Source organism: Colossoma macropomum, unplaced genomic scaffold (assembly GCF_904425465.1).
Source record: "Colossoma macropomum unplaced genomic scaffold, Colossoma_macropomum, whole genome shotgun sequence".
In the NCBI taxonomy this organism is placed as follows: domain Eukaryota; kingdom Metazoa; phylum Chordata; class Actinopteri; order Characiformes; family Serrasalmidae; genus Colossoma; species Colossoma macropomum.
In genome coordinates, this window is record NW_023494784.1 from 21,727,959 (window position 1) to 21,754,771 (window position 26,813).

Sequence of the window (26,813 nt, forward strand, 5' to 3'; positions counted from 1 at the left end):
AAATAAAGAGGGAGAGAAAGACAAAGATAGAAAGAGACCAAGGGAGTGTAAAAGAGACAGAAAGAAACAAAAAGCATAGCAAAAAAAATAATAATAATCGTGGCCATCAGTCTGATTAACATGCACGTGTGTGTCCAGCTCGTATACAATGCCTCCTATTATGTATCCATTCGAAAAAGAAAAACTTTACCTCAACACAGACATATATGAATGGATGGAGGCACAGACTTCTTTGAATGGGCTCTTTGTGCAGGGCAGGCTCCTTTTTTAGCTCTGGCCTCTGCAGCGAAATGCTTTATATGAAGCACACAAGCACACTCCTCAACAAACACAGACATAAAGCAGCATTTATCCACAGCTTTTCATTCATTACATACCTAAACCATACAGTGTTAACCCACAGCTTTTCATTCATTACATATTTGTACCATAAAGAGTTTATCTACAGCTTTTCATTCATTACATATCTATACCGTACAGAGTTTATCTACAGCTTTTCATTCATTACATATCTATACCATACAGCATTTAGTCATAGCTTTTCATTCATTTTATATCAACTATAAACACTCAGCACACTTAAGCAGGGGCTGTCATAAGGAACAGGAGAATTGGGTCTATACGTAGGGTGCCTAAACCTTCTGCCTTGGGGGGCCAAAACGAGAAAAAACAGTTAGCTAGCTTGTTAGCCTCATATTTTTGCACATTTTTTTTTCAAATACTGCAATGGTTCCCACACATACGAAGCAGATGATTTTGTCTTTAAATTCCCTGAAAATACATTTCTTACACTCCAGTGATCCCTAAATCTACTCCGGCAATGTGCCACTGGCTGTTATTACCATGGTCAATATGTATGTGTTGTAACACCTGCATTGCTGTTAGTGACCACCCTAGTTAACGGTCAAATAATATCATATTTAATTTGTTTGTAATATTAGATAATATTAGACATGTTTTGTTAAAAAAAGGTAGTTTGTCCTCTCAAAGGTTGAGGGGGAATTAGGGCAACCTTCCCAGGCCAAGTTGAATGCCTTCCAGGCCACTTTGGGCAGCCCTAGTCTTCTCCAATACCTCTGAACACAGTAAATCGTAATGTGTGCATGTGGTATGACCTGTAAATGAAGACTGTATGACCATTCTAAACTGACATGCTGTGTGAAATCAGTGCAATTCTAAGAAAACACAAAGAGAAAAATGACGCTCAGTGTACAGTATACTAACCGTAAGGAGTCGTGAAATGTATTGTGGTTTTTGAATCATTATACATTTTCATTTCACAGAAGTAAAAATTAAACCAGAGCACCTTGTGAAAACATAATTAACTGTGTGTGTATGTGAGTGTGTGTGTGTGTGTGTGCGTGTGTGTGTGTGTGTGGTGTAACTATATATAACACTATGTTTCAGAATCATTATAACTACCTACATGTAATTAAGCAAGCATGAGAGACAGTGTTATCATAGATAACATCACTTGATGTTATTCATAATAACTTGTGTGCTCATGTGTTCTATTGCTTTTTGTAACAGTTTGTAACGCAAAAAGAAAACAAAAAACTTGACACAATCAAGTCCCAAACATTGCACTGAATGTGATTTAATACTGGCAATTCTTTTCACCAAAAGTATTGCCCTTTGTGTTATGGTTAGAGCCATTAAACTGATGCAATATCAGGTTTAGCTCAGCTTTTTCTGTACACTAGTGTTTTTTCTGTTTTTTGTGTTAAACTTGAAACTCAGTAAAGGTTAAATGCAGAGTTATTTAGCAACCGGGGATCAGTGGAACAATTGTTATTGTGGAAAAAGAAGGTTTTATTTGGGTAGAATGGTTATCAAACAAACTGACTGGACCTGCTGTATAATAAAAACGTTTCATATGGATTATACATGCAACTATATATATATATATATATATATATATACGCATGTCTTTTTGTTTGATGTTGGGAAATGTTGCAGGTCCTGACACTGAATGCTAGCCTTGTTTCCCTCTGGTCATTATACAAAGTCATGGCATTTATGCCCTGAAAATGTACGAAAACAAACAAACACACAGTGCTGAAGAGCGCAGAACACAACATACAAATCAAGTTGGCAAAGGCTCCCGCAAAGGCAGTTTAAAATGACCCTCAGTATTGGGCAGCATCGTTCTCAAAAAAGCTCAACATTTCCATCACAATCGGCTGGCCTTTCTCTGCCGTCTGCCTCGCTTCAACAGCCCTCTCACCCTGTCTGGCCTGCTGCTGCCCCATTGTGATGCTAACACACACTCACTCAATCACACACACACCCACCCACATGCACGCACGCGCACTCTCACTTGAACAAAAACAAACAGTACCTCGGCACGACGTCACCCAGTAAGCCACTCACAGACTGCAAAACAACACGTCATGACAATGTGTCTGTCTCCACAGTGAGAGAACGAGTGTCCACTCTATAGATTAAGGTAACAAAACCGAAAGAATCCAAGTCTCCATCTGTTTACTAGCAACTTAACATGACAGACCACTGCTAACATTCAGCTCCCCTATTTAAAGACATGGAAATGTAGTTTGGCGTTCACACAAAAATATTTCTAAAAGCTCCAGTACACTGAACAAAGTGGTGCACTGTTACTTGATTCAAACGTGTCTCCATAAGAATAAAGTTCATCAGTATCTGTCTTTCTGTTTACTTAATTTTAGAAATAATTCTGTTTTTTATTTTAGAAATAATTTTTTTCTCTTTAATATTTCAGGCTTATTACAACATTTAAGGTTTATTAATCTGTAACTATACAGCTACAATTCAAACTGGCTAAATTCTTCTTAAATTATAGAAGTGTGTAATAAAAGTCAGGACCCACCAGCAGGTTCAGGCCTTATAAGGGTTTAATTAGTAAAAAAGCCCCCTCCCCCCAGTATTTAGTTCCCAGAAGCTGCCATGACATGCTAGGTACCACAGATCCCCTTTGATCTCTCTTAGCACCTATACCAAGGGGGTCTTTTACTCATGCTATCCTCATACCTATCCTTTAATTATGAAAAAAACAAACAATGATTTCATCAACTTAAACACATTTAGAAATATTAATCAAGACTTTTGCCAAAAATATGTGCAATCATTTCAAGGTCAGCCATTAGAAACAAATATATCTATATATTCTTAAAAAATAATACCTATAATAATAGTTTTTAAAATGTTAGATCACATTTAATCTTCCACAACTCCACAACGTGAGCATATGGATCAGCGATACTGTGTACAGCGCACAGCGATAAACAGGTGTTTAGGAGAGGGCTGCACTAATGTTTAGTACCATGTAGTTTTCTGAGAGACAATAACGGACAATAAAAAGGTGGTCTTTAGCCCCATGGAACACTCCATACTGGAATAAGTGAGTAGATTTAACGCAGCACTTTTTTATTGTAGTAGCAGGGTTACCATTAATGAAAACTGTTAAGAAAAATTAAAATGTAGTTATAAAATGTAAACTTAACTATAATTAAATATATGAAAACTAAATCAAAACCGTAATGTCTGCTGCAAGACAAACTGAAACTTAATACTATAGAGAAAAATATGTTTTAAATGCATGAAGGGTTCCAGTATATGTCATACATCAGAAGAAGGTGATGCTTGCAATCTAGTGAAGCATAGTCTATTTTTGTGCCAATAACTGAAATGCCAAAAGTCACTGGAAGGAAACAACACATTTGGAATTACCAAATTTGGATTGCAGCCTGGTGTCTGACAAAATCCTCAACCCAATACTAAAAACCAAAACTGAAACTAAACAAAAACTCTTCTTGGTCAGAACTGAAACTACAATTGTACTACTATGATCATTATCCTGAACAGTGCATCAAAAGCACATCTACGCATTATACACAGCTGACCTTTCAGCATGTAGAAACACTAAGCCTATCAGCAAACAATCTGCCCCATTTCATACAGTCACAACACCAAATCGTATCACACGGTGATCTGAACTACGGTCTCCTGAGTCTGAACACAATCACAGTCACAAGACTATCTGTACTGTTTAATCCAGTGTCAACATGAGACTAGAGATGGGCCAGTGAACTATAAGCCTCTGCCCAGATAAAGTGTCGGCAGTGGTTTGTTCTTTCATCTCTCTTTCTGCAGTCTGTCTACATTTTTCTGTCTGTCTGTCTGTCTGTCTGTCTCATGTGTCTTTTTCTCCTTCTCTCCACTGAAAGATTCATGATGTTTACAAAAAGATCATGGAAACTTCCAGCGTCATGTGACCAGCAGTGTCCCAATTCATTATCTCAGTGGAATGTTACCGTAATCCTTTTATCCTTTACACAGAAAAAGAGAGAGAGGGAGAGACAGAGAGAGAGAGAGAGAGAGAGAGAGAGAGAGAGAGAGAGAGAGAGAGAGAGAAAAAGAGAGAGAGAGAAAGAGAGAGAGAATGACGGATAGAAAGTGAGTGAGAGAGATCAAGACAGAAAGACACAAAGAAATAGAGAAAGAAAGAGAAAGAGGGGGATAACTAGAGCAAGAGACACAGAGAGAGAGAGAGACCAAGAGAGAGAAAGAGACAGACAGACAGAGTAAGAGAGAGAGAGAAAGAAAGTATAAGAAAAATGGGGCAAAAGGCAGAGAGACAAAGAGAAACAGACAGAAAGAGAGATAGAGACAAAGAGAGAGAGCAGGAGAGAGAGGGGGAGTAGGAGGGGAGTGAGTGCGATAAAATGAGTGAGATAGAAGGCATGGGAGAAAGAAAGTGTGTGTGTGTGTGTGTGTGTGTGTGAGAGAGAGAGAGAGAGAGGCACTGCTATAGTCACTGGGTACACAGTGAATAAATCTTCTGAGAATTACAGGGATGAAGGAGAGTGGAAGGCCAATTATCCTAAAAAAGAGCAGAAATGATCAAACATGAGACACAAGGGTGAGAAATGAAATCAGATAAATAAAAAAAAACAGATAACATTTACTGAGGGAGTAAACAAGAAGGAGAAGAAGGAGATCAAGTTGGAGTGGGGCAAAAGGACAGTGCAGATGGTGAGAAAATAGGCTTGGGATGGAGAAAGATGAGAAAGTGACAAAGGCTGAGAGGAACATTATGAGCCTGTGCAGCAGAGAGTGTACAGCAGAGAGTGTACAGCAGACTTCAGAGCCAGAGAGAGTGTGTCAGTGTGACACAGCGATGTGGCAGCGTGTTCCTCGAGGAAGATGAGAGCAGAGTCACACTGTACCCAGTGAATGACAGGAAGAACGACACACTCCACTCTCAGCATCTCTTATAAGGCAGAAAAGGAGAACACCGCGCCTCTGCTGCAATTACACATCTCACCAGCTCCTTCTAAACTCTCCTCCCCACCCTTCACACTGCTTTCTCCTTCTCATTCTGCTCCTTTTGTCCCTCTTTTGTTGCAGATCGGCCTGACCTGTCCCAGGCCTCTCCAAGCATACCCATTTCCAGCCTGCAGCAGGGACACTCATGAGAGCTGCTCCAGTAGGGCCTCTCACACCATTAATCATAATGATTGAGTAAATCTAAAGCTCAACTTATACTTTACTCTTACCTTAAACATAGGTGATTAGTCAAGACTTCCAAAGTTTGCTACTTTAGTTTTGCAAAAGAGTTACGAGGAACAAATAATGGAAACTCATAGCCACTAGCTTTGCATTGTGCAAATATTGCATATAGATTATACTTGGCAGTAATGGTTCATTTCCTCAGAGACTCCTTAATGTTAGAATATGTATAAACAACATTAATATAATAAGAAGTGTTTTTATGTATGTCAATGTGTTTGCTTAACGATTTCCAAACCACTTTTTGAGGAAGCCCAGTATTATTTGTAGTCATAATCCAATACCTGGTCTGACTTACCAATACTCCATTATTTTAAATCAAGTGTCCTGGTGATGAGATTTAACAGATCTATGCAATGGCTGGGATCACTGAGGAAAAATCTGGAACCAAACATTGGGCCTCATTCATCAACTGGATTGTAAGAAGAAATTTCTTCTTAACAACAATTATGCAGTTTTCATAAAGATTCTGACATTCACCAGTGTTTTCTTATGTGGGATTTGTTCTTAGCTAAGAACAGAGTCTACGCACACACAAAGGTGTGAACAATTCTGAGGTTTAAAAACACATGAATCTGACGTAGACTTCTTCAGACATTTCTCAAGAGCAAATGTAAGAAAAAGGAAGATATTGGTGAATGAAGCCCACTGTTCTGCAAACTAGCTGCATTAATGCATTTAATATGCATTTATTCTAATAATGTTTGGTGTATCGCCCATATATATATATACATATATATATATATATATATATATATATATATATATATATATATATATATACATACACACACACACACATACACACACATATCATAAAAATACAGACTCAAAAGGGTTTTTTTAAGGCGTTTTCCACCATACAGTATGGAACAGTACGGTAACAAACCCATGATCATGCATATAGTTGTAATTTCCACTGCCAACTGAAGTGTAGCAAGCCTTAGCACCTGTGCTTAATTTGGTTACCCTTTTTACTTGCATACAAAGAGGGCCGAGTTGGAACGTTAAACGTGGAGCTAGAGACAGCAGATAGAAATAATAGATATTAATCGATCAAATGAAATCATCACAGAATTGTCATGCATTGTCGTTCGAGTCAGACAACCATCATTTAAAAAACACTAGCTAGTCAGAATAAAACATGAAGCCACCTGCCAAGTAAGAGCTAAGTTTCTATGTTGTTGCTATCATGTGACCACACACAGCCTCCACAGAACCCAGCCTACTTGCACAGTTCTTTTGAATGATGTCAACAGATAGAGAAAACAGAGGTACTCAGCCAGGGTACACATAGCTCTGGGTTCAGATTAGTTACCATACCATAAAACAATCAATTGAAATGTTCTTTAGGGACCAATAGTGGTTCTTCTATGGATTAGGGCTTTTCTAAAAACTGGGCAAAACAACAGTAAAAAATAAATTGATGGTTCAAGGTGGCTGCCATTGCTGTTTTTCATTCTTTAAATTCCTCTTGACCATTTGTCCCTTTGTAGAGATGCAGTGCTAATTGGTAAGGTATAAGCTTCAGTTACGTGTTAGATACATAAATCTTGTAGCTCCAGAGCAAAACTAAAGCAAACTCCAAACACCAAACGTGTCTTGGTTGATCAATTTTGGGGTAAAGTGAAAAGTGTTAAAATATGAATCTTTGCCAAACTATACCTTTAAAAAAAAAAAAAATCACGCAGTCACATACATCAACCTGAGTGAAAGTGCACTTTAAATGCATCCGCCTTTCCTTGGCTTTTCACCTCACTTAGCCTGGGCGGCTGAAATCTAAGCTAAACATCTAATTGCAGGCAGCGTGTGCTGACTGCACAGAAAAGCCATGGTCAAGTCAGCAGCTGAGAGGCTTAATGTACAGCTGCTCTATCTGCACTCAGTCACCTATCTGATCCGCTACTCTGTCCTTATGTACCCTTGCCCAGCCCGGAGCAGGCATGCATTGTGAGGGGGAAAAAAACACTGGGAAAAGCTTACTACCAATGGATTAATAACAAATAAATCTGAGATCACCAAGATCAAAAATTCAGTTCACATTCATTTTTCAGTGCAAGGAAAAAGCAGGAAACAAATTAAACAGACAACTACATCTAAGCCTAAAGCGATAAATTTAATATATTTTACAGTATTTAGTATCCCCACCTTTTTCCTTTATTAAAACTTACATTCTTTTCAGGGGACTTGCTTTCAGTTTTTTAAGAAATTTGCAGGGATATTTTTCCTCACCTCCAAAGTTCAGTCTTAGAAGTTGCATATTCTGCTTCTCAATCAAAGTGGTCCCAAACACATTTAGTGATGTTGAGGTCTTGACTCTGGGGTGGTCAATTTCCTTTTCTCAGTAACAGTATAGTACTGCAGGTGCACTATGTAGGTTTACAATTATGCCACTGTAACCCATCTGTATGGGCATAAATTACCCACCCCTTCTTCCTTCAAAGGAAAGAATTACCAAAAGACCACCACTGAGTGGATAATATATGGGTGGTGGACCACTCTCAAAACACCAACAGGGCAGCGACATAGTAGTGTATACTAAACTGATTTAAGTGTATCAGGGAGTGTAGGGCACAGTTAAGGACAGAGTCACTGTTTTAAACCAAAAGTTTCTGTCTATCGATACTGAACTGAGGAGTAAGAGTCAGAGCACATTACCTGCTGAGGAAGCCGGAGAAGGACAGGCGCACTGGGTAGCCATAGCGGATCATGTGCACCATCTCCAGCACCCCTACATACTGCAGCTGAGTGGACACCAGGAAACTGTCAAAAGCCTCTGGCTGGCCTGCACCATTGGGCCTCACACACTGCACAAAATGAGGAGTGGACGCCTGGAGCTTACTGCTGATTTCAGATAGAGAGTTCTAGAAAGAGAGAGAGAGAGAGAGTGAGAGAGATGTAAGTTGTTGTTTAAAATAAACATTACAAATAATGCATCCAGTCTGTCTGAATGACTTTGTTTACTTCCGTTTTGCTGCAGTATGAATCACAGTATATCCTCCTCAAGCCATCTGACAGCACTTATGAGACACAAACAGAAAGAAACTGTTTGCAGAATGATGATTTCATAGGCCTCGGCACTGAGTCAGCATGGCTGCCTGACAGGCCTCTCGTCATTCTGTGACTTTTAGACTGACGGCAAGCAACGACTGAGTGACGTTGGGAGGGATGGCACCACTATAGCAATAACTTCAACCACATGCAAAGTACCGACAAATAACCAAGCACAACGACAACATCAACAAACACCAACAAAGACGAGCAGCATTAGCACTAGATTTATTATTGTCTGAAGGATTTTAATTCTTTCTCACAGTACTTTCATGTCCTTTCTTTTGCTCAGAAACCACTGCAACCACAATGAAAATGCCACATGTGTTAATGAGGAGGTTTTGAAATCCACTTTGGTGGGGGGAAGTACAGGGTGTTCCAGAGTGTGGAGGGAAGTGGTGGGAAGTTGGGTCCAAGCAGTATATCAGATGCAGTGTTGGGTTAGTTGCTCAGAAACAGTAATGTTTTACAAATTACTAATTACTTCTCTTAAACTGTAATTGGATTGCTTTACCTAAAAAGTCATCTCACTGCTCATCACTTTACACTTTATGTCTTACTCCATTAGTCTGTAAAACCCGCACACCTCGAAAGTACATGCAAAAGCCCTATAGTCCTCTTCTGAAAGTTATTTAGAGCCAATCACAGTAAACATCATTTACTGACCGGTCACTGTCTCTGCCTTTTTGATTATTCGTCGAGTTTATGGTGTTTCCTGTGCTCACATTGTGATGGTCATTTTCACAATTCAAATCGCTCTTTCAGCTGTCATGGGTAGAACATGCACATACAAATTATGTACAAGCATGGATAAAGATAAATTTATGTTTGAATGCATTGCATGTAGTTCAAATTAAATTATGTAACTCTGCAATATGATTACAGAAATTTAAACTGTTATACTACTTTGTTACAGTAGAAAAAAAAAATCACATTACTGTAACCTGCTGCTTTGTACTATGTTATCTCAACACTGATTTGATGGCTATGAAACATAGGCAGATAAATTATAGTACTATAATTAATTAAATAATTAAAAATGTCTACTTTTGCATAGTGTGGTTTGAGGAGACTTGCTCACATGCTAGTCTTTATAGAAACTGCTGGTGATGTAAACCATCTAGGCTAAACAAGTAAATGTGATTACAAACACCAAAACAAAAAATATATATAAAAATGTAACCAAACATAACCTTTTGGTATAAGACACCAGAAAACTTGACACTTTCTATGAAGAGAACTGAGGACAAGAAGTAAAAGTTCTGGGAAGCTCTGCCCCCTGCCCACAGTATTTATATTATTTAAAGCTTCCTGTTGCTTTTATGTTAAAGAAATGTGACAACAGAGAACTATACAATTTAAATATAATCATGAGAATATAAAATGGTAATTTTTCAGAATTTCTAGTCCCTTAAAATTGGTATTGTATAAGTCACAAATACTTTCACATCTGCCAGGTCCTAGTGAGAAGGGAACCAGCCTGATTTGCTGTACGTATGGCACATGCTCCCATCTGCGTCATCACTGATATAAGCAGAGAGAGCCTCTCTTCATGTGGTCACTGTGGACCTGAATCGGGAATGAGGTCACGGAGTGTGCTGCATGGTCGTGTGTGGCAATGATGTCACTCAGCAGAGTGGGAGTGTGTGTGTATGAATACGAGAATGTGATGTAATCTCCTTCTGGTGGGTGTGTGCACCTCAATTGGCTTGGAAAATACAAAGGGCTCTTTACACGGGAAGAGGGGGAGTGGCATGTGCTGACATCAGAGTGCAGTAAGAGCCCACTGTGTAAGCTTGTGTGTGTGACGCTAGTCTGCTCCTCTCTCCTACTGGAACAGTGAGACAGGGAGCCTGTTGTTTACTGTTCATTCATATGAACTGCACTAACGTCCAACACCACATACTCATTCTTCCACTCACACATATGCTGGGGCCTAAAACTCTCACTGCCTATAAACCACAGTGCTAAGCTCAAGAGGTCTTTGATAGACAAGCTACTTCTTCACTCCTTCTATATACGTATCTTAGCTGAGGTTCTAATTGAATATACTGTATATACAGTACTGTGCAAAAGTCAGAGTTTAAAACTATTTGTCTTAAAAGTCACTGTATTTTTGCCAGTAAAAACATAATAAAACATTAAATAGAAATAAACATAAAAAAACTTCTTTTTATGTTTTAGTGTATTTAAATTCATCAGCAGCACATTTGATTTCATTGAATAAGGCTTTAATTACCTGAACTACACACTAAATAGTAACTGTTCTTACTGGGCTCCCTCAAGGAGAGGTTTGGAAATGGTCAGAGGAATGTTTCAGTGAAAAAACAAACTAGTACAATTTTCCATCTACCCTACATGTAGTAGATCAGGCAAGACATGTTTGGTGTCGAAATTTTGCTTCTTTAGTGTTCGAGTTACAAGGCTAACATTGCTAATAAACACTAGAAGGCAAGTGGATCTCTTATCCTTAATTGCTGCCCCCTCTACTCCTCTGTTCTACTTCCTCCAGCCCATGATGTACTCTGTCATCTTTAACAACGTATCAATTCTTTAAATGTGCTTGGAGGAATCAAGGAGAGAGGAGGCTTCCAGAGCAAGGAAACACACGTGCATCCTTCGCAGAAATCTTTTTTAACTTTTTTATCATGTAGTCTTTGGATGATTACAGTTAATTGAATGATACAGACAAAGGATGATCAAAGTTAATTAAACTAATGTGATTGAACTGTAATAAGGCATTCCTATGTGAAAAGTCAGTTCAAGTTTTAAATGTTTATTTAGGCAGATCCTTTGGTTAACATGTTTAGTGTGGATTCCTCTGTCCTCTTATCATAAACTTGCATCTCTTTGGAGGGAGGAGCTAAGACATGAGGAAAGGTGACCATAAAAGGAAACAAGGACAAATAATTAAATACACAAGATTCACCCCAGGTCTTCTCCAGGATTCTGCAGACTTGTCAATATGATTTAGAGCACAGTATGACTTACTGCAAACTATAAAAATTAACAGAACTTCACAGTGTAGCTGAATCTACATTTTAGACAACAGGTGGTTCTGCCCCCCCTGTAGAATCCCACTCTTCTTCATGCACACGCGTGTCACGCAGCCATGTGGGTTTGTACAGAAAATTACACACCCAGATTTTTTTTATAGTGGTGGTGAAAAGGACCAGAAGTCGCCATAATCTACAACACAAATACAGCCATTTCATACACATGCCTTCTGATTTTTTTATGCAAAGCTGATTGTGGTAAAATTGTGGTAAATATGAAAAAATAAGTTTCTTTGGGGACTATTTTGCCTTTCAATGCACTGAATGTATTTTAAAAAATGTTTTAGGTCAAAACCTTACCTTAACAATAATGAACAATATATCAGGAGCTATCCATAACCATATAACCATGTCATGTAATAACTTTTTGTAAGGTAACTTTTAGAGACATTAAACTGCAGATATCAGGTACCTCAATGCAAACTGGCTGAGCTATTCTTAGGTTATAGAAGTGTGTAATAAAACTTTAGCCATTTAAGGGATTAAAAGAGTAGATAGGAGGAAAAATAAACTTACACAATAATATAAGATAATAGTTTGGACAAGATGTGGCTACTACTTTCTTTAGCGTATTTTAACGTTTGTCCATTTGTTTGTCCATTTTACAGTTTGCACAATGCTACATGGTGTGGTATACGCTTCCTTTACATTAGTCTTGTAGCTCCAGTGTTCCAGTAAAGAAGCAAACTTTGGCTGATCATCTAGATCCGGGGGGAGGGGAAAATTGTGTAAATCATTTTTTTCCCAAACTATTCCATTAATGGTAGCGTGAATTCTGATTAGAACATCAGTCAGAAAGCAGTAAGATGTGTACTGTTCTGGCCTGAGGATGGCTGGTTCACGTTGATCAGCCATGCTGTGAGACTCACCCGCAGCTGCACTGCCACAGTCACCGGCCCACAGCGCTCCAGCCTTTGCAAAAAGGAGGTGGCTCCTTTCTTCTTCAGAAGCTGCAGGGAGCACAGAGAGATAACACTGTGTGACACATACGGGAACTAACCATGCATTTATCACCATGAACTGGAATGTGTGTGTTTGTCTAAGTCAGAAATATCTGCAGAGAAGGCAGAGAAAGGTACAGGAGAGATATGGAAGTGAGTGTTAAAAGAGAAGAGGAAGGCAGGAGGGAGATAAAGTGGGAAAGAACTAATCAGGCGAGCAGGGAGGAAATGATGGAGCCATACATGAATACAGCTGAGCAGGAATGGATAAGAGGGCTTCACAGAGCACGGCCTGTTTATTCTTCATTCACACATACATACATACACCAATCAGGCATAACATTATGACCACCTCCTTGTTTCTACACTCATTGTCCATTTTATCAGCTCCACTTACTATTTAGGTGCACTTTGTAGTTCTACAATTACAGACTGTAGTCCATCTGTTTCTCTGCATACTTCGTTACCCCCCTTTTACCCTGTTCTTCAGTGGTCAGGACCCCCATGGACCCTCACAGAGCAGGTACTATTTGGGTGGTGGATCATTCTCAGCACTGCAGTAACACTGATGTGGTGGTGGTGTGTTAGTGTGTGTTGCGCTGGTCTGAGTGGATCAGACACAGCAGTGCTGCTGGAGTTTTTAAACACCTCAGTGTCACTGCTGGACAGAGAATAGTCCACCAACCAGAAATATCTAGCCAACAGCGTCGTGTGGGCAGCGTCCTGTGACCACTGATGAAGGACCAGAGGATGACCAACATAAACTGTGCAGCAGCAGATGAGCTATTGTCTCTGACTTTACATCTACAAGGTGGACTGACCAGGTAGGAGTGTCTAATAGAGTGGACAGTGAGTGGACACAGCGTTTAGTACCTGCTCTGTGAGGGTCCATGGGGGTCCTGACCACTGAAGAACAGGGTAAAAGGGGGCTAACAAAGTATGCAGAGAAACAGATGGACTACAGTCTGTAATTGTAGAACTACAAAGTGCACCTATATACTAAGTGGAGCTGATAAAACGGACAACGAACGTAGAAACAAGGAGGTGGTCATAATGTTATGCCTGATCAGTGTACATACTCACACTCTGCATCTAGCAGTACTTATGCTCCACATCTCCATTCTTACAGAAATGTCATCTGACACCAAGTGAACAATATGTACATAAGGCTTGCAAATGTAAAAGGTCTTAATATATCATGTTTTCTTAGGCTGTTTACAAGAAATTAAAGCTATAGATTTATTTATAGAAATTGAAAGTAGCAGCATTACTAAGTCAGGAGAAAAGTAATTCTGTAAAGCCTAAATTAATATTATAAAAGTCAGAGGGCTCAGGTCAGATTCTGTGGGAGTTTTTCAGACCACGTCATATCTTTTTATGTATTAACTTCACACACACAGGCTCAAAAAGATGGTCTGGCCGGATGTACTCAATTGAACTGGCCCAAAAATAAATTGGCCTAAAGAGGATTCTTAAATGGCATCACACTGAACACTCTTTCTATCAGTTAAGATGATCTTACACTATGATGCTTTTGGGAAACTGGGCCTTGAGTAAAAGATAGTTTGATAATGATGATGATATTTTAAATGACCCTACTGGTCTCACTTACAGTAAGAAAGAGACAGATACTCATTAAAGGGTATTTTTATGATTTTTTAAAGACTTCCTAGTTTTATCTTTATGCATTGTTGATGTTCAGTTGAGTCTATTTCTACTGCTTGGCCTTTAAGAATCCCCAAAATATAAAATGTACAAAATAAATAACCAAATATATTAAAATACAATATAATAATATTGCCATAGCATTAGTAAATAGCTGTTTGATGCTAACTTTTGCAAGTATTGTCAAGTACAGTATAGCAAATTAAAGATGTTATATTCTTCTCAGCCTTCTCATTCCCTCATTCATAAAGTTGTCTTGAGTAACCTATGCTAGCATGTATGGATGCCCTCATTCCTTCACGCACACCTCACACACACATAACTAAGGTGAACTCAGGCTTGAAATCAAAGGCAGTGAAGCTCTTGAGGCTGCCCCACTTACCAAATTCCCTAGATACAACTTACCAGAAAATCTTAGCATCAACATTTCAGCTTCTTTACTGCAAAAAATTGTCTTTGCAGGATATTCACTTCAGTCAATATTAAAATCACTGAAAATACTTGACATGTCAAGACATCACAATCTACTTTAAGTAACCTTATCCAGTGAAATGATTTTACTACACTGGTAGGTAATTTTGCTGAGCTAAGAAACACCACTTGAAGGAAGTCCATTCATCTGCCAAAGCAGTGAGATCACTTTACTTTATAAGATTTCTTTATATAGCAAAAATGTCTAGAAATAGATTGAATATCACACAGTTGTATGCAAAAGTTTGAATACCCCTAGGTAAAATACACGTTTTGTTTATTTTCTAATTGGTAATATGTTAACACATCCTATACGGAGACCAAACTGTGTCATTTTTCTACACATCTTAGTGCACAATTTCCAATTGTTGTGTTGAACATATTGGAAAAAATAAAACACAAAATATAAAATGTGCAATAACTTTTTACAGGCCACATTTTATGTTTTATTTTTCCCAATATGTTCAGCAAATAAACACTTATTGTGCATTAAAATATGCAGAAGTGTGTTCTCTGTAGAGGATGTCTTCACTTATTTTCACTTCGAAAATCATCAAAACATGTAATTTGACCAGGAGTGGCCAAACATTTGACTGTAATATTCTTATGGCAATTTCATAAATGAGAGAGTATCCATTTAAAATGCTTTGCCAGGACATCATTTTTGCAGTGTGGTTATTCCTCACACAGACCATCCCTGACCTGCAGACAAGATAGGTGGGCAACAAAGACTTGACAAAGACAGGGAAGCATAAGGCATTCATAGACTTTCTAACTCTGAGGGCTGACAATTAATAACAGAGATAAAAAAAAAAGTCTCTGACATCAAAGATTTTTGAGAAACTGGGGGTAAAGAATGTGACAGAGTTACAAAGAAAAGGACAAAAACATAGAAAGAGAGAAAACAAGTGTGGTTCCTATGAATGGGATGGAGACTGCAGTAAGTAAGTGGATCAATAACAAAGCAATAAGAGTGTATTTGGGGTAACAGTCTAATTTAGGTCATTTCCCATTGCACACTCAATAAGCTAAAAATACTGGGGCTCACTGCAGCTCTGCAAAGCACTGTTTGTTCCGGCCTGCCTGCTTATCGGCTAATGCTGGCTTGTCTGTGACCAAGTCCTCTGTTGTTCGACAGTCATGGGTGCTTACAAGAGAATTTATATGCATGTATCTGCAACAGTGTGTGTGTTAATGTTTGGCCATGGCCAAAAAATGGGCTGCTTTCACGCTACATAAACCTACTTGCTGCACTTTCACTACAACAGAAAAGGAGACCACACAGTATCCATGGCAAGTTATCTATGACAGTGAAAAACTAAAATGTGGAGGCTTTGGGTGTAAGGGGTTGATATGACTTCTGCTTAAGAAAACAGTCTTTACCAAACAGCATACCTTGCTGAGCTCCAGGTATTTCTTGGTGTCTCTGGCAGGGCTGGGTGAGCTCATCCTGTGTAGGAGCAGAGCACCTTTAGGCCCGCGCAGCTGCAGCCGCTGGAGTGGAGGCACCAGGGAGCCGGTCTGAGTCAGCTTACACTGGAACATTTGATGGATGAGCACGTTCTCGCTGGCTGCTCAGAGAGACGACAGCGAGAGGGATGGAGAAGGAGAGAGAAAATAAACACCGGTGCTACGTATCTTCAGAACTTAATCATGCTAGGCGCCAGAGCTAATTGACTCCACTTATTACTAAACACACACAAACACACACATACATACACACTCACATAAAAGAACAGTAACCCATTCAAACCTGCTGTCTTAGACACACTTCAAAACAAAATGACTCTCGACTCCAAGGGGTGAGGCTGAGGTAAACAAAATCAGGAAATTTGTGAAACCTATTCATTTCAATTGCATCTCTGTCTATATATAGAAATACAGTCTAATCTTTTTCTGATTACACAAAATGCCACAGAATTTGCAATGGAGTCACAGAAGATTTTTATTAATTATTCAGATCAAAGCTATTTCTATTCTCAGATTCATCACAGACTGTCTAATCAAACACGCTTCTGCTTTCTGAGAGAGAGAGAGAGAGAGAGACAGACAGACAGACAGAAAGAAAGAGACAGACAGAGAGAGAGGGCCATAAAAAGAGAAAGGGAAGGAAGAGAAAGAGATACAAGAAAGGAAAAGAGACAGAAAAGACAGTAAAGGGAGCAGAGAAAGAAATAAAAGAGAAAAGAGAGTGAGAGAAAAACTACAGTAAGAGAGGAGAGACAGAGGCATAGAGAGAGAGAACATGGAGAGAAAGGGACAGAGAGAGTTAAGAGAGAAAAAGACAGGCAGAGAAAGAAAGACAGGAAGGGGAGCGAGGGAGAGAGAGAAAAAGAGAGACAGAAAAGACAGTAAAAGAGAAAGTGACAGAGTCCAAGTGAGAGAGTGTGAGAGAGCAGAAAAAGAGAGGAAGGAAGTGAAAGAGATAAAAGAGCAAAACAGAAAAAAGACAGTAAGAGAGGAGAGAAAAAGGCATAAAGAGTTAAGAGAGAAAGAGAGAGACAGAAAGGCAGGAAGAGATAGAGAGAGAGAGACAGAGAGAAAGAGAGCGAGAGAGCTAAATGGTAAAATGTCAGTAATTAAACTGAGTCAGTGTGAGGAGTGACGCTCGTGCAGCGGAATAACAAACACTCAGGATAATTAAAGCAATAGAGGGGAATAAGTGAGTGCATGATTGTGGCAGCATTGTGCTCAGCACGTGTTATTCCCCAGCAGACTCATTCATCTGTGTTTAAAATGATCATTCTGTTTGTATGTGTATGTGTGAGAGAGAGATTGTCATTTTCACACTGATGTCCTGTACACGTTTAAATCAGGCTTTGGTGGTCAGTGGCTCACACACCACAGTGCTTACATTTGAGGACAAACAGGATGTTTTGGGGCAGAGCGTCTCTGTTTCTCTCCAACGAGCCCGTCAGATCATAGCTCATCTGCAAAGCAAAACACACCCATGTGTTCAGCACTGCCACAATAACACTAAATTAGCTTTCTCTCAGTATCACATGGCAGCCAGAAGGAGCTGCTGTAAGTTTCTATGAACCACCTAATCCTGACTACTCAAATATTACAAATATCTCTTGGGTTCAGGCTCATATTTCTTATTCAGGTGTATCATGGACCATCTCCCATCTTACTCAGATTCTGGCCTGGATTTACTGCTGCTTCAGTTTCTGCCCCTACCTTATTTTTCCCCTACCTTTACTACCTTAAATTTTTATCTGTTATGCTGGAGTCACTCAACTTGTGGTGTTGAGGTTCACCAAAGTCCACAAGGCCAGCATGAAAACAACACAGTGTGTATACAGTTTACCCAGACTGAAAACTTTTAGGATGTTGCGCAAAGTCATCAGGGGATAAATACATTTGTAAAAAGACAAATTATTTAAAGCTTTACTAAGCAATTTTTTTTTTTGTTAAGTAGCATTACTGAGTCATTACTGAAAAATAAAAAAACAGGCTAAAATATGGTGTCTGTGGGCTAATGCAAGTCAACCTGTAAAGCATGAACTGCTCTGATTTTGTGGGACTTTTTGGGACCACATAAAACATCTTTACATATTAATGTCATGCACAGGCACAAAAAGGAGCTCCTGCTCGATGTTTACAGCTCAAATACAAAATCATCATTACACTGATGAGGATATGATGACAATAGTAGATCATTTACTGACATCCTCAGAAGACATGCTCTTCAGCAAGTTCTAACAGAGTTCTCTTCCAATACTCTTTCAAAGAGCTAACAATCGGAAAGGGGTCAGAAGCATAAGTTACAAAACGTTCTTCCGCATGTTGTGTGCATTTCCACATTTCCACCAGAGTGGTCTCCAAACAGTGTAGCTTTAATTTAATTTTTTATTCCTGATAAAGAGTTTACTCTTTTTTAAATATTGTTTATCAGTGATGCTGTCACTGTCACTAGTTCTATGTTCTATGATAAGAAATGTAGAGTTTTATGTAGTGGTCAGGTTCGGATGAATTCTATTGGGTACCACTATAACTTTAGTGTCCATGCAGCTCACCTTTCCGGCATAGTGTGTGATGGTGAAGGAGGGTCCTTGGTCTTTGGGTGGGGGGTTACCATTGCCATCCTTAGTGGTAAGTGAGACGGCATCAATAGCAGTGGAGTCCAACTGAGTCTGCAGTCTCTTATACAAGTTGAGCTCAGACGGCCTGAGAGACTGACTCTCCTCATCCAGGATACACAGCATGCCCTGAGGCTTCTACGACACACACACACACACACAGAGTTAGCCTTTTTTTTAAGTCTCTTAGTCTGTTACAAATATATAGGCAATCTAGCCATCTACAGGATTCTGATGTGGATTAAATGGATTCCTATTTGTCAGACACACCATGATTTTTTTTTGGAATATCGCCTGAACAAATGGAATGTCTTTAACCAACAAAAAGACATCCTTTGTACCTCACAAAATGGGCAAACAGACATATGGGTAGATCACTTTCCCCATTTGGGAAAAGTGAAAGTACTGCTGAGAGCTTCATCGTTTCAATTAGGAGCTGAAACTTTATGAGAGCTTTCACATATAGCTCAGCTGTCTGTGGCCTAGTTTGAGCCCCTTTTGAGCTGGTTTTGGAGACACTAGCACAAACTGTGACAAAGCAGAGCGTAAACTAATCCTTTTGACACTGGTCAAAAAGTTTCAGTTGCTGGCCAGTCTGATTAGTCATCTTGGTTGTCGCCATGCCAACGGCAAAGATGACTGTGGTTGGTCAGTGAGATCAGGTCCCCAACAATAGTTTGCAAAAGTAGAACAGCGGTTAAATAAAATAATCTAGCATTTCTGACATCCACTTACACACGTTTAAATTAATTCACTGTTGTCCAAACAAATCGCACAGAAAAATTGTGTTTGGTGTGTAAAAGCCTGAACACTGTAGATGAAAGTGGGGTGATAAGCATTCATAGCGCCCTTCAAGAAGACCTCAAGAAGGCTTCACAAAATGCTCCTAAGTGTTGTTGCACTGACATTATCACAGATAAGAAAAATTTCATTACTAACAGGAAGTTACCATTTTGGAGACATGACGTTTTGTTCCAACGATTAATTGGTCTTTATTTAATGGTCTTAATATTCTTTATTAGCCAGTTACGAACAACTCTCTGCAGAGGGATAAGATAAAGGACAGAATCTAAAGAATGCCTGTCACAGGCCTGTCTGTTGGGGTCATACTCACATAAGGAACACTTTCTGAAAATCTAATTTTGCACCGTGTATATTTTCCCCACAAATGTCACTGGATCCTCTGAATTATGAGGTGGTAAAGAGTTAAAATAAAGTTGCTACAAGTAAGCCAACACTGCTGCACACTAAACTGACAGCTTAAGACTGGCAATCTCACCAAAATGTACCACAAAAAACAGTAAGCTTTGTCAAATGAGGTAGTTAAGTTGCTTTGATAGTAGTAGCCTAGAGTTAAAGTAGCTAGTGTTGGTCTATGACAATGTTGAATAACAGACTTACTTACATTTCAATGTGCAGCAGTGTTAGCTTGCTTGTAGCATGCAAGTAGCATTATTTCTATTTCAACCATTAAACCACCTCATCCTCACCTAATTTAGAGGATACAGTGATATTCAGGCTGAAAATGTACATAGAACAAAACACAACACATTTTGCTCAGCACAGGGCACAGAGAGAAACAGTGTAGACCTGGAGTTCCTAATATGGGCATGATGCAGACTACAGAATGACTCTGGTTTATTGTGGCTGTAAAAGGAGAATTTTATTTGATATTAACATCTTTTGTATGAAGATAAGTAGGCTATTCCACAGTAATCTCACAGATAACATACTTGCATAAAGGCACAAGCAAAAGATTTGCAACATTCAGTAAAATGTTATGAAGGCTTCATGTAGAGTCTTATGAATGCTTATATCACTCCCTTCATCTAAAGTGTTTCCTATCGCCATCTCTCTGCTATCCATCCCCTGAAAAGGAAACAGCGCTCTATAAACACACGCCATATGGAAGCATTCTTAGAAACACAAAACAACTCTTTGTCTTGTGCAAACACCAACTCTTAGGCAAGATATATAACAGATTTAGGAATGGCTACCAGCCACGCAACAATAAAAAGCACATTGTCTTACATGAAAAAAGAAAAAGAGAAAAAGGACAGTTGAAAGTAAACATTTTATATAACGAATAATAGAATGTATAATTGTGTGTGTGCGCTGTGTGTGCATGCAGAAGCAGTAGGAGTAAGCTGTGAGCAACAGAGCCGGGAGAGATTGTGTGTGTGTGTGTTGTGTGTGTGTGTTTGTGTGAAAAATGCTGTATCACTCTTAACCTCACAAAGGACTGACTCATTTCTATGACTCATAGAACAGTCATGTTTTGCAAAAGGCTAACAGCGTCATCGCCCTGAAAATTAACTAAACTGTGATGAGAGGGTACATGTGTGTATATATATGTGTGTATGTGGGCCTCCCTACTGCAGGATACTGTGCTATTATAAGGGAGGCAGTAGCCAAAGCACAGTCATTCTGCACACTGTTGAATCTGTTCATCTGAAGACTGCAGTATCTGCAGTTAAAGAGGAACGCCACTGATTATTCAAAAATTCAGCATAAATGAATCATTAATGTGTAAACGAAGTCATTCAGAGTGGTTTGGTGTGAAATGCTCCGTTCTAGAGAAAGAGTTAGAACTATTTACAGTGGTGATTTTAGAGTAATACCTCTAAAAGATAGTTATAAAAGGAAATGGTTCTGAATACACTGCCTGATGCCTGCAAAACTGTTTTACAATAGTGTTGAGATATGAAAACTCATAGCACAACTCAGTTTTTGTCAAAGTATTTATTAAAAGGTCCAACTAAAAGTGTTATCAATTTCGAACTAGAAATATTTTGTATGCATGTGATAGATAAGTTGCAGTTTTATGTTTTTTTTTTTGTTTTGTTTTGTTTTAAGTTAATGTTAGTGTAGTTGTCATTTCTAACCTGCCTAGTTTTAAATAGATACAACAACATTCCTGCCCAGTAGCATCACATCACAAGCTTGTTCATTCTTGACAGTAGCTGGAGAAAACACACTTCTAGAAGATTTATCATACCATTAACATATACAGTTATACGCAAAGTTTGTGTGCCACATGTTCAAATTATATGTTTTGTCAAGTTTGTATAGTTCATCTACAGACAACACATGTCTGCACATTTTAATGCACAATGTTGGCTGACCATTTTATGTTTTATTTTTTCACACCAATATGTTACACTCAGCAAATAAATAGAAATTGTGCAGTAAAACTTGCAGAAAAAATTATTTAAGCAAGTTCTCTGTAGAGGATGTGTTAACTTATTTTCACATAGAAAAACAACAGAACATATAATTTGACCATAGTGTTTACACTTATGCATATGACTGTATATACTGTAATGTTCCCATTAACAATAAAGGCAGAACTGTGCTTCTTTTACGAAGAGACTGAAAACACGGTAGCACACAGAAAGCTCCAATTCCACATGCTGATAAATTTTACTGCGATGAAAGTGGAAATGCATGTTTTCTAGCTGCTCTGGGGGCGGATCTGAATGACCTGAAAGGGAACATTTCTAACGTCTCTGAATGCATCACAGCCAAAATATTAGATAAAATGAAGTTAAGGGAGGCTAATTTCTCTACACAGGTGTTGAAGAAAATATAACCATTTCCCATCTTCATTCCCCATATACACTCTCTCTCTCTCTGTACCTGGTAGAAGAAGTCCAGTACCGCTGGCTGGTTGGCAGGGGAGCGTAGCGTCTCCATGGTGACGCCCTCCTGCAGACACTCCTGCTGTTCTTGCTGGAACAGCACCTCTGCGGTATACTGCTGAATCTGCTCATTTACCATGTTTATGCACAACTACAGAGGGAAACAAACACACAAACATCAACATCATATACACTGCACAAACACACACTGTTGTGTGCAGAAACACACACTGTGGATTAGTAGCCCACATAAAACAAACAGAGTGCTCTGTATTGTCAAGAACTACTTTACAGAAGCAAATTTAAAACAATAAGCCGGAGATGGGCTGTAGATTTATCTATAAGTGCACCGTCCAGCATCATGAAAAGCTGACACAGGTTAATTACTGCAACCTACAGCATGTCACCCAAGCTTTTAACCAACATGGTGTTAATTAACGAGCTCTCTGCATTAACCCTGCTCATAAATACGCACCCAAACACGCTCACACACAATATGGTCATATTAAACACAGGCTTTTTTGACAGGATTTGTTTCCCCATTGTCTCATCAGAATGTAATGAGAATTATTCGCTGATTAAAATGCAGGCTACTTAACATATGTGTTGTGTAGGAGGAGGCCTTGAACAGTAAATACCTGCTATTCCCTAAATACCTAGTGTCATTAATCTCTGTCATGCACTTTCTCACTTCTTTTCCCCATCTGTGCTCTCTCTATAACTCTCTCTGCCTTGAAAGGTTAGAGCAGTGAATTAGGGGGTGGGCAATATGACGATCTCAGATTACAATAGATTGTCACAATAAGACTTTTGAGCACACAGTGGACACTGTCAGTAGTTTCATAACACCAAACAATTGCATGTGTCATTAAAAAGCAGTTTAGAAGAGGCTCCTAAGTGAAATGGCTGTCTGAGATTTCACCTTATTCTGTGAAGATTGTGAGTTTTATTCACAACAATGCCTGACAGACCAAGACAGAATAAATGGCCCTTTAATAGATGTACAGTACTATGCAAAAGTCAGAGACCACCTTTTGGTTTATTCATAAAAAAAAATTCTAATATTTTTTTAACAACTCAAAACCTGGTAGACTACCAAAACTGTCACCATCAGATAACAGTATTCAAAGCTTTCATCTTTGAGAGAGAGGAGAAAATCAAGCTCCACTTTTGCTTCAGATCTGAAAAAAATCCACAGGTGTTTCTTTCCATCCTTCCACTGTGAGAAGAGGACAACGCTATGGACCTGAAAGGATGTGTAGCTGTGTAGCTGGGTACACAGAAACTGAACACCTGAAAAGTAGAGTAAGGTTTTATGGACTGATGAGTTTAAATTTGTAACTGAGATTGTGAGAAGCAAAAAATGCAGATGTTTTTACAGAAAGCATGGAAAAATATCCTTGCAGATTTTTTCAATAAACTGAAGGAAAGTCTCCCGAAAAGTATGGAAGCTGTAATAAAGGTACAGGGTAAATATTTTACATACTGAAAATTTGATATTATATTTAGTTATTGAGGACTCTCTGTAATTTTCTGTTAAGCATGTTTTCTGTTACATATTTTAAAACATATTTAATAGCTGTTCTGACTGGAAATAAATAAATGAATAGGTGATCTTTGACATTTGCACAGTACTGTAGTGCCCTGCAGTTTGTGAAAAGCTGAATAAACACTACTACTACTACTAATAATAATAATAATAATAATAATCTAGCACTACTAGTGGGTAGAATATCCCAAACTCAGAGTGGTGTTGTGCTACATGACCTAATTTATTTAAAAAAATTACTGATAACTGTAAAAGTAGCCTAGCAAAAAACAACATAAGTAGGGGTAAAAATAAAAAAAATAAATATACATTTGTTGTAAATTGTTTTATTTTGATGTATTTTCTAGTTTTCTGTTTACTTTGCTTTGCTTCAATTGTTATTCGTTGTTAAACAGTATTAATGCTGAAGGGTTTAAGAAGCCACCTCCATTTCTGTTCTCGTGGTTTGAACAATTACACCAAATGGCCTTACAACACCCCTAAGGAGGATGTGCTGGGCCAGAACACAATAAGGTATTTACGACAGGATTCAAGGATTCTGAGCTGCTGTTCAGATTGGGGTGAGACTAAGGCAGGTATTCTGAGTGCTCTCTTTTTAATAAAACCATCATTATTTCTGCAAACCCCAGTCTCCTGAATCTCTTCTATGGCAAGATCAAAGATTTACAACACATTTTACATATAAGGTTTGTATAGCATAGTGGGCAACACCACTGCTCTTTACACAGCAAACTGAGGCTTGATTCCCTGCCCACAAAAGCACACCACATTATATATTATATTTAGGAATCCTTGGACAAGACTCACAATGCTACATTCGCCTACACCTGTAATATGATTAAATTCTAAGTCACTCTGGATATAAGCATTTGCCAAATGCTAGAAATGTTAATAAAAGTGAGAAAATGTAATTAGTTACTACTCATTTCTGGTTCCAATTTATCAGACCCCCAAAAACAAAACTATTGTGACATGTATCATGTACTGAGAAAATCATGTTTTTCATATTATATTTTGGCACATATTTTGCTGCGTCCACTGACGTACACACGACAAAAAATGCAATCACTCAGTACCAAATCCTTTTCATTCAGAGATCAAATCCAGCCGAGCATATGAGACTTTTTGTGTCTGGAAGCGCAGGTTCAGTCGAGGGCAGCGCAGAGTCACTCCAGGACAGACAGAAAAACACACTCATACATCCATCTGAGCTCATACTTTGTATTCAGTTTCTGAGATTCTTCTTCTTGTGGTATTGTTCAGCATTGTCCTCTTTGTCCTTAGGCAAAACAGGCTACAACAGAACACCTCCACTAATCAAAGACTCAAGACATACTGCTCAAGAAGCTGGGCAACTGGACATCACCTTAGAGATGGCCTACATGAACAATAACTCTGAAACAGCAAACTAACACCAAAATCGAGTTTGGCCTTTCTGTTATGTAAGGCCTTTATGAAGATTTTGGATGAATCTGAAAAGGCTGCACATCATGCAACGTGGAAAGATATTTTCAAGGATACATTTTTCAAGGATGTCCAAAAATATCCAGACACCTCTTCTAATAAGTAGAATTCAGCTACTTTAACATGCACCCATTGCTGTCACAGTTCAATTGTGCAGTTTGTTTCATCTCCATTGAAAAGCTACTACTAATAGAATGGGATGCTCAAGAGCAGCCATATGTGAGCCTGTCGTCACACCCAATGCCAAGTGTGGGCTGAGAAGCAGTGCAATTGCATTCTCTGGAGTGACAGAGCACTCCTTAGTGGATCCTTTGCATCTTTGGGATGAGATGGAGTGATGTTTGTTATCCAAACTAAGCATCCAACATCAGTACCTGACTTCAGTAATGCTGTTGTGGCTGAATGCAATCAAACTGTCCAATACAACAATGTTCCAACATCAAGGATGGTTGCTGCACAATTACTATTTTTTTTTTAATCAAATTCAATGCTTTTCGATACCTTTTAATACACAGGAAAAATAACGCCACCACTCAACAACACATACACACTCAAATACAACATGTATTATTGAGATATTGGGTTTATTTTATCCAGATTGGTTGACAATTATATATATTTGGGCTGCAACTGTGAAATATTTTCCTTTTAGAAGATTCTATTCTATCTGTATGTTTTTCATAGAGATAGTAAAAGGTGGGAAATTAGAAAAAATATATTCATATTGTTGCATTATCATTATTTGTACTACTATTGTTGTTTTTGTTATTATTAATATTATTTTGATTTTTATTGTTGTTGTTGGGGGGCTCTGTTTAAAGAGCTTTATTCCACAGCATGCACTAAACACAGCCACATCAGCTTTATCGCCCAGTGCAATTTGAAGAATAATTTTCCTATACCTCCAGTTATTTGGCCAGCAGCTAACTCATTTATCTTACGAAATAAATGTGACAGAGAACATGCTTGCTAGCAATCCAGAGCTGTAGGAAACTTATTTGGAGTTGCAAACCTGGAGTTACAAGCTGACACAGTTGTGCAGACTGTCTCAAATCTCAATCTCTGATTAGTCTGGCGCATAGAGCTGCCAACAGCATTCTACTGCTGGTATGTTAGCATTTGGCTTGATAAATGTTTGTTTTCCCACTGCAGTGCATAAAATAAAACTATAGTGTGTGTGTGAGTATGAGTGTGTGCGCATCATACATCGTAGATTGCAGTCACTCTGCATTAACCTCCTTGATTTCATAAGAAATACTGGGTGAGCAGGTGTCTGCAAACCTTGGGACATACAGCGTACTTTTACAAGTAATTACAATAGTCTCACAGCGCAGAAGTTCAAG

At 38.7% G+C, this 26,813-nt stretch overlaps 1 protein-coding gene across 1 annotated transcript in view; it reads right to left on the bottom strand.

Annotated features, from left to right (window-relative positions):
* myo16 (myosin XVI) overlaps positions 1-26,813 on the bottom strand; it is a 167,062-nt gene that overhangs the window by 33,237 nt on the left and 107,012 nt on the right. Inside the window, exons 22-27 of the mRNA XM_036595285.1 lie at positions 22,456-22,608; positions 18,754-18,954; positions 17,589-17,664; positions 16,130-16,305; positions 12,527-12,607; positions 8,209-8,414 (exon numbers count right to left, since the gene is read on the bottom strand). Of these exons, the coding sequence (XP_036451178.1) occupies positions 8,209-8,414; positions 12,527-12,607; positions 16,130-16,305; positions 17,589-17,664; positions 18,754-18,954; positions 22,456-22,608 (893 nt within the window). The remainder of the gene's footprint in view (positions 1-8,208; positions 8,415-12,526; positions 12,608-16,129; positions 16,306-17,588; positions 17,665-18,753; positions 18,955-22,455; positions 22,609-26,813) is intronic.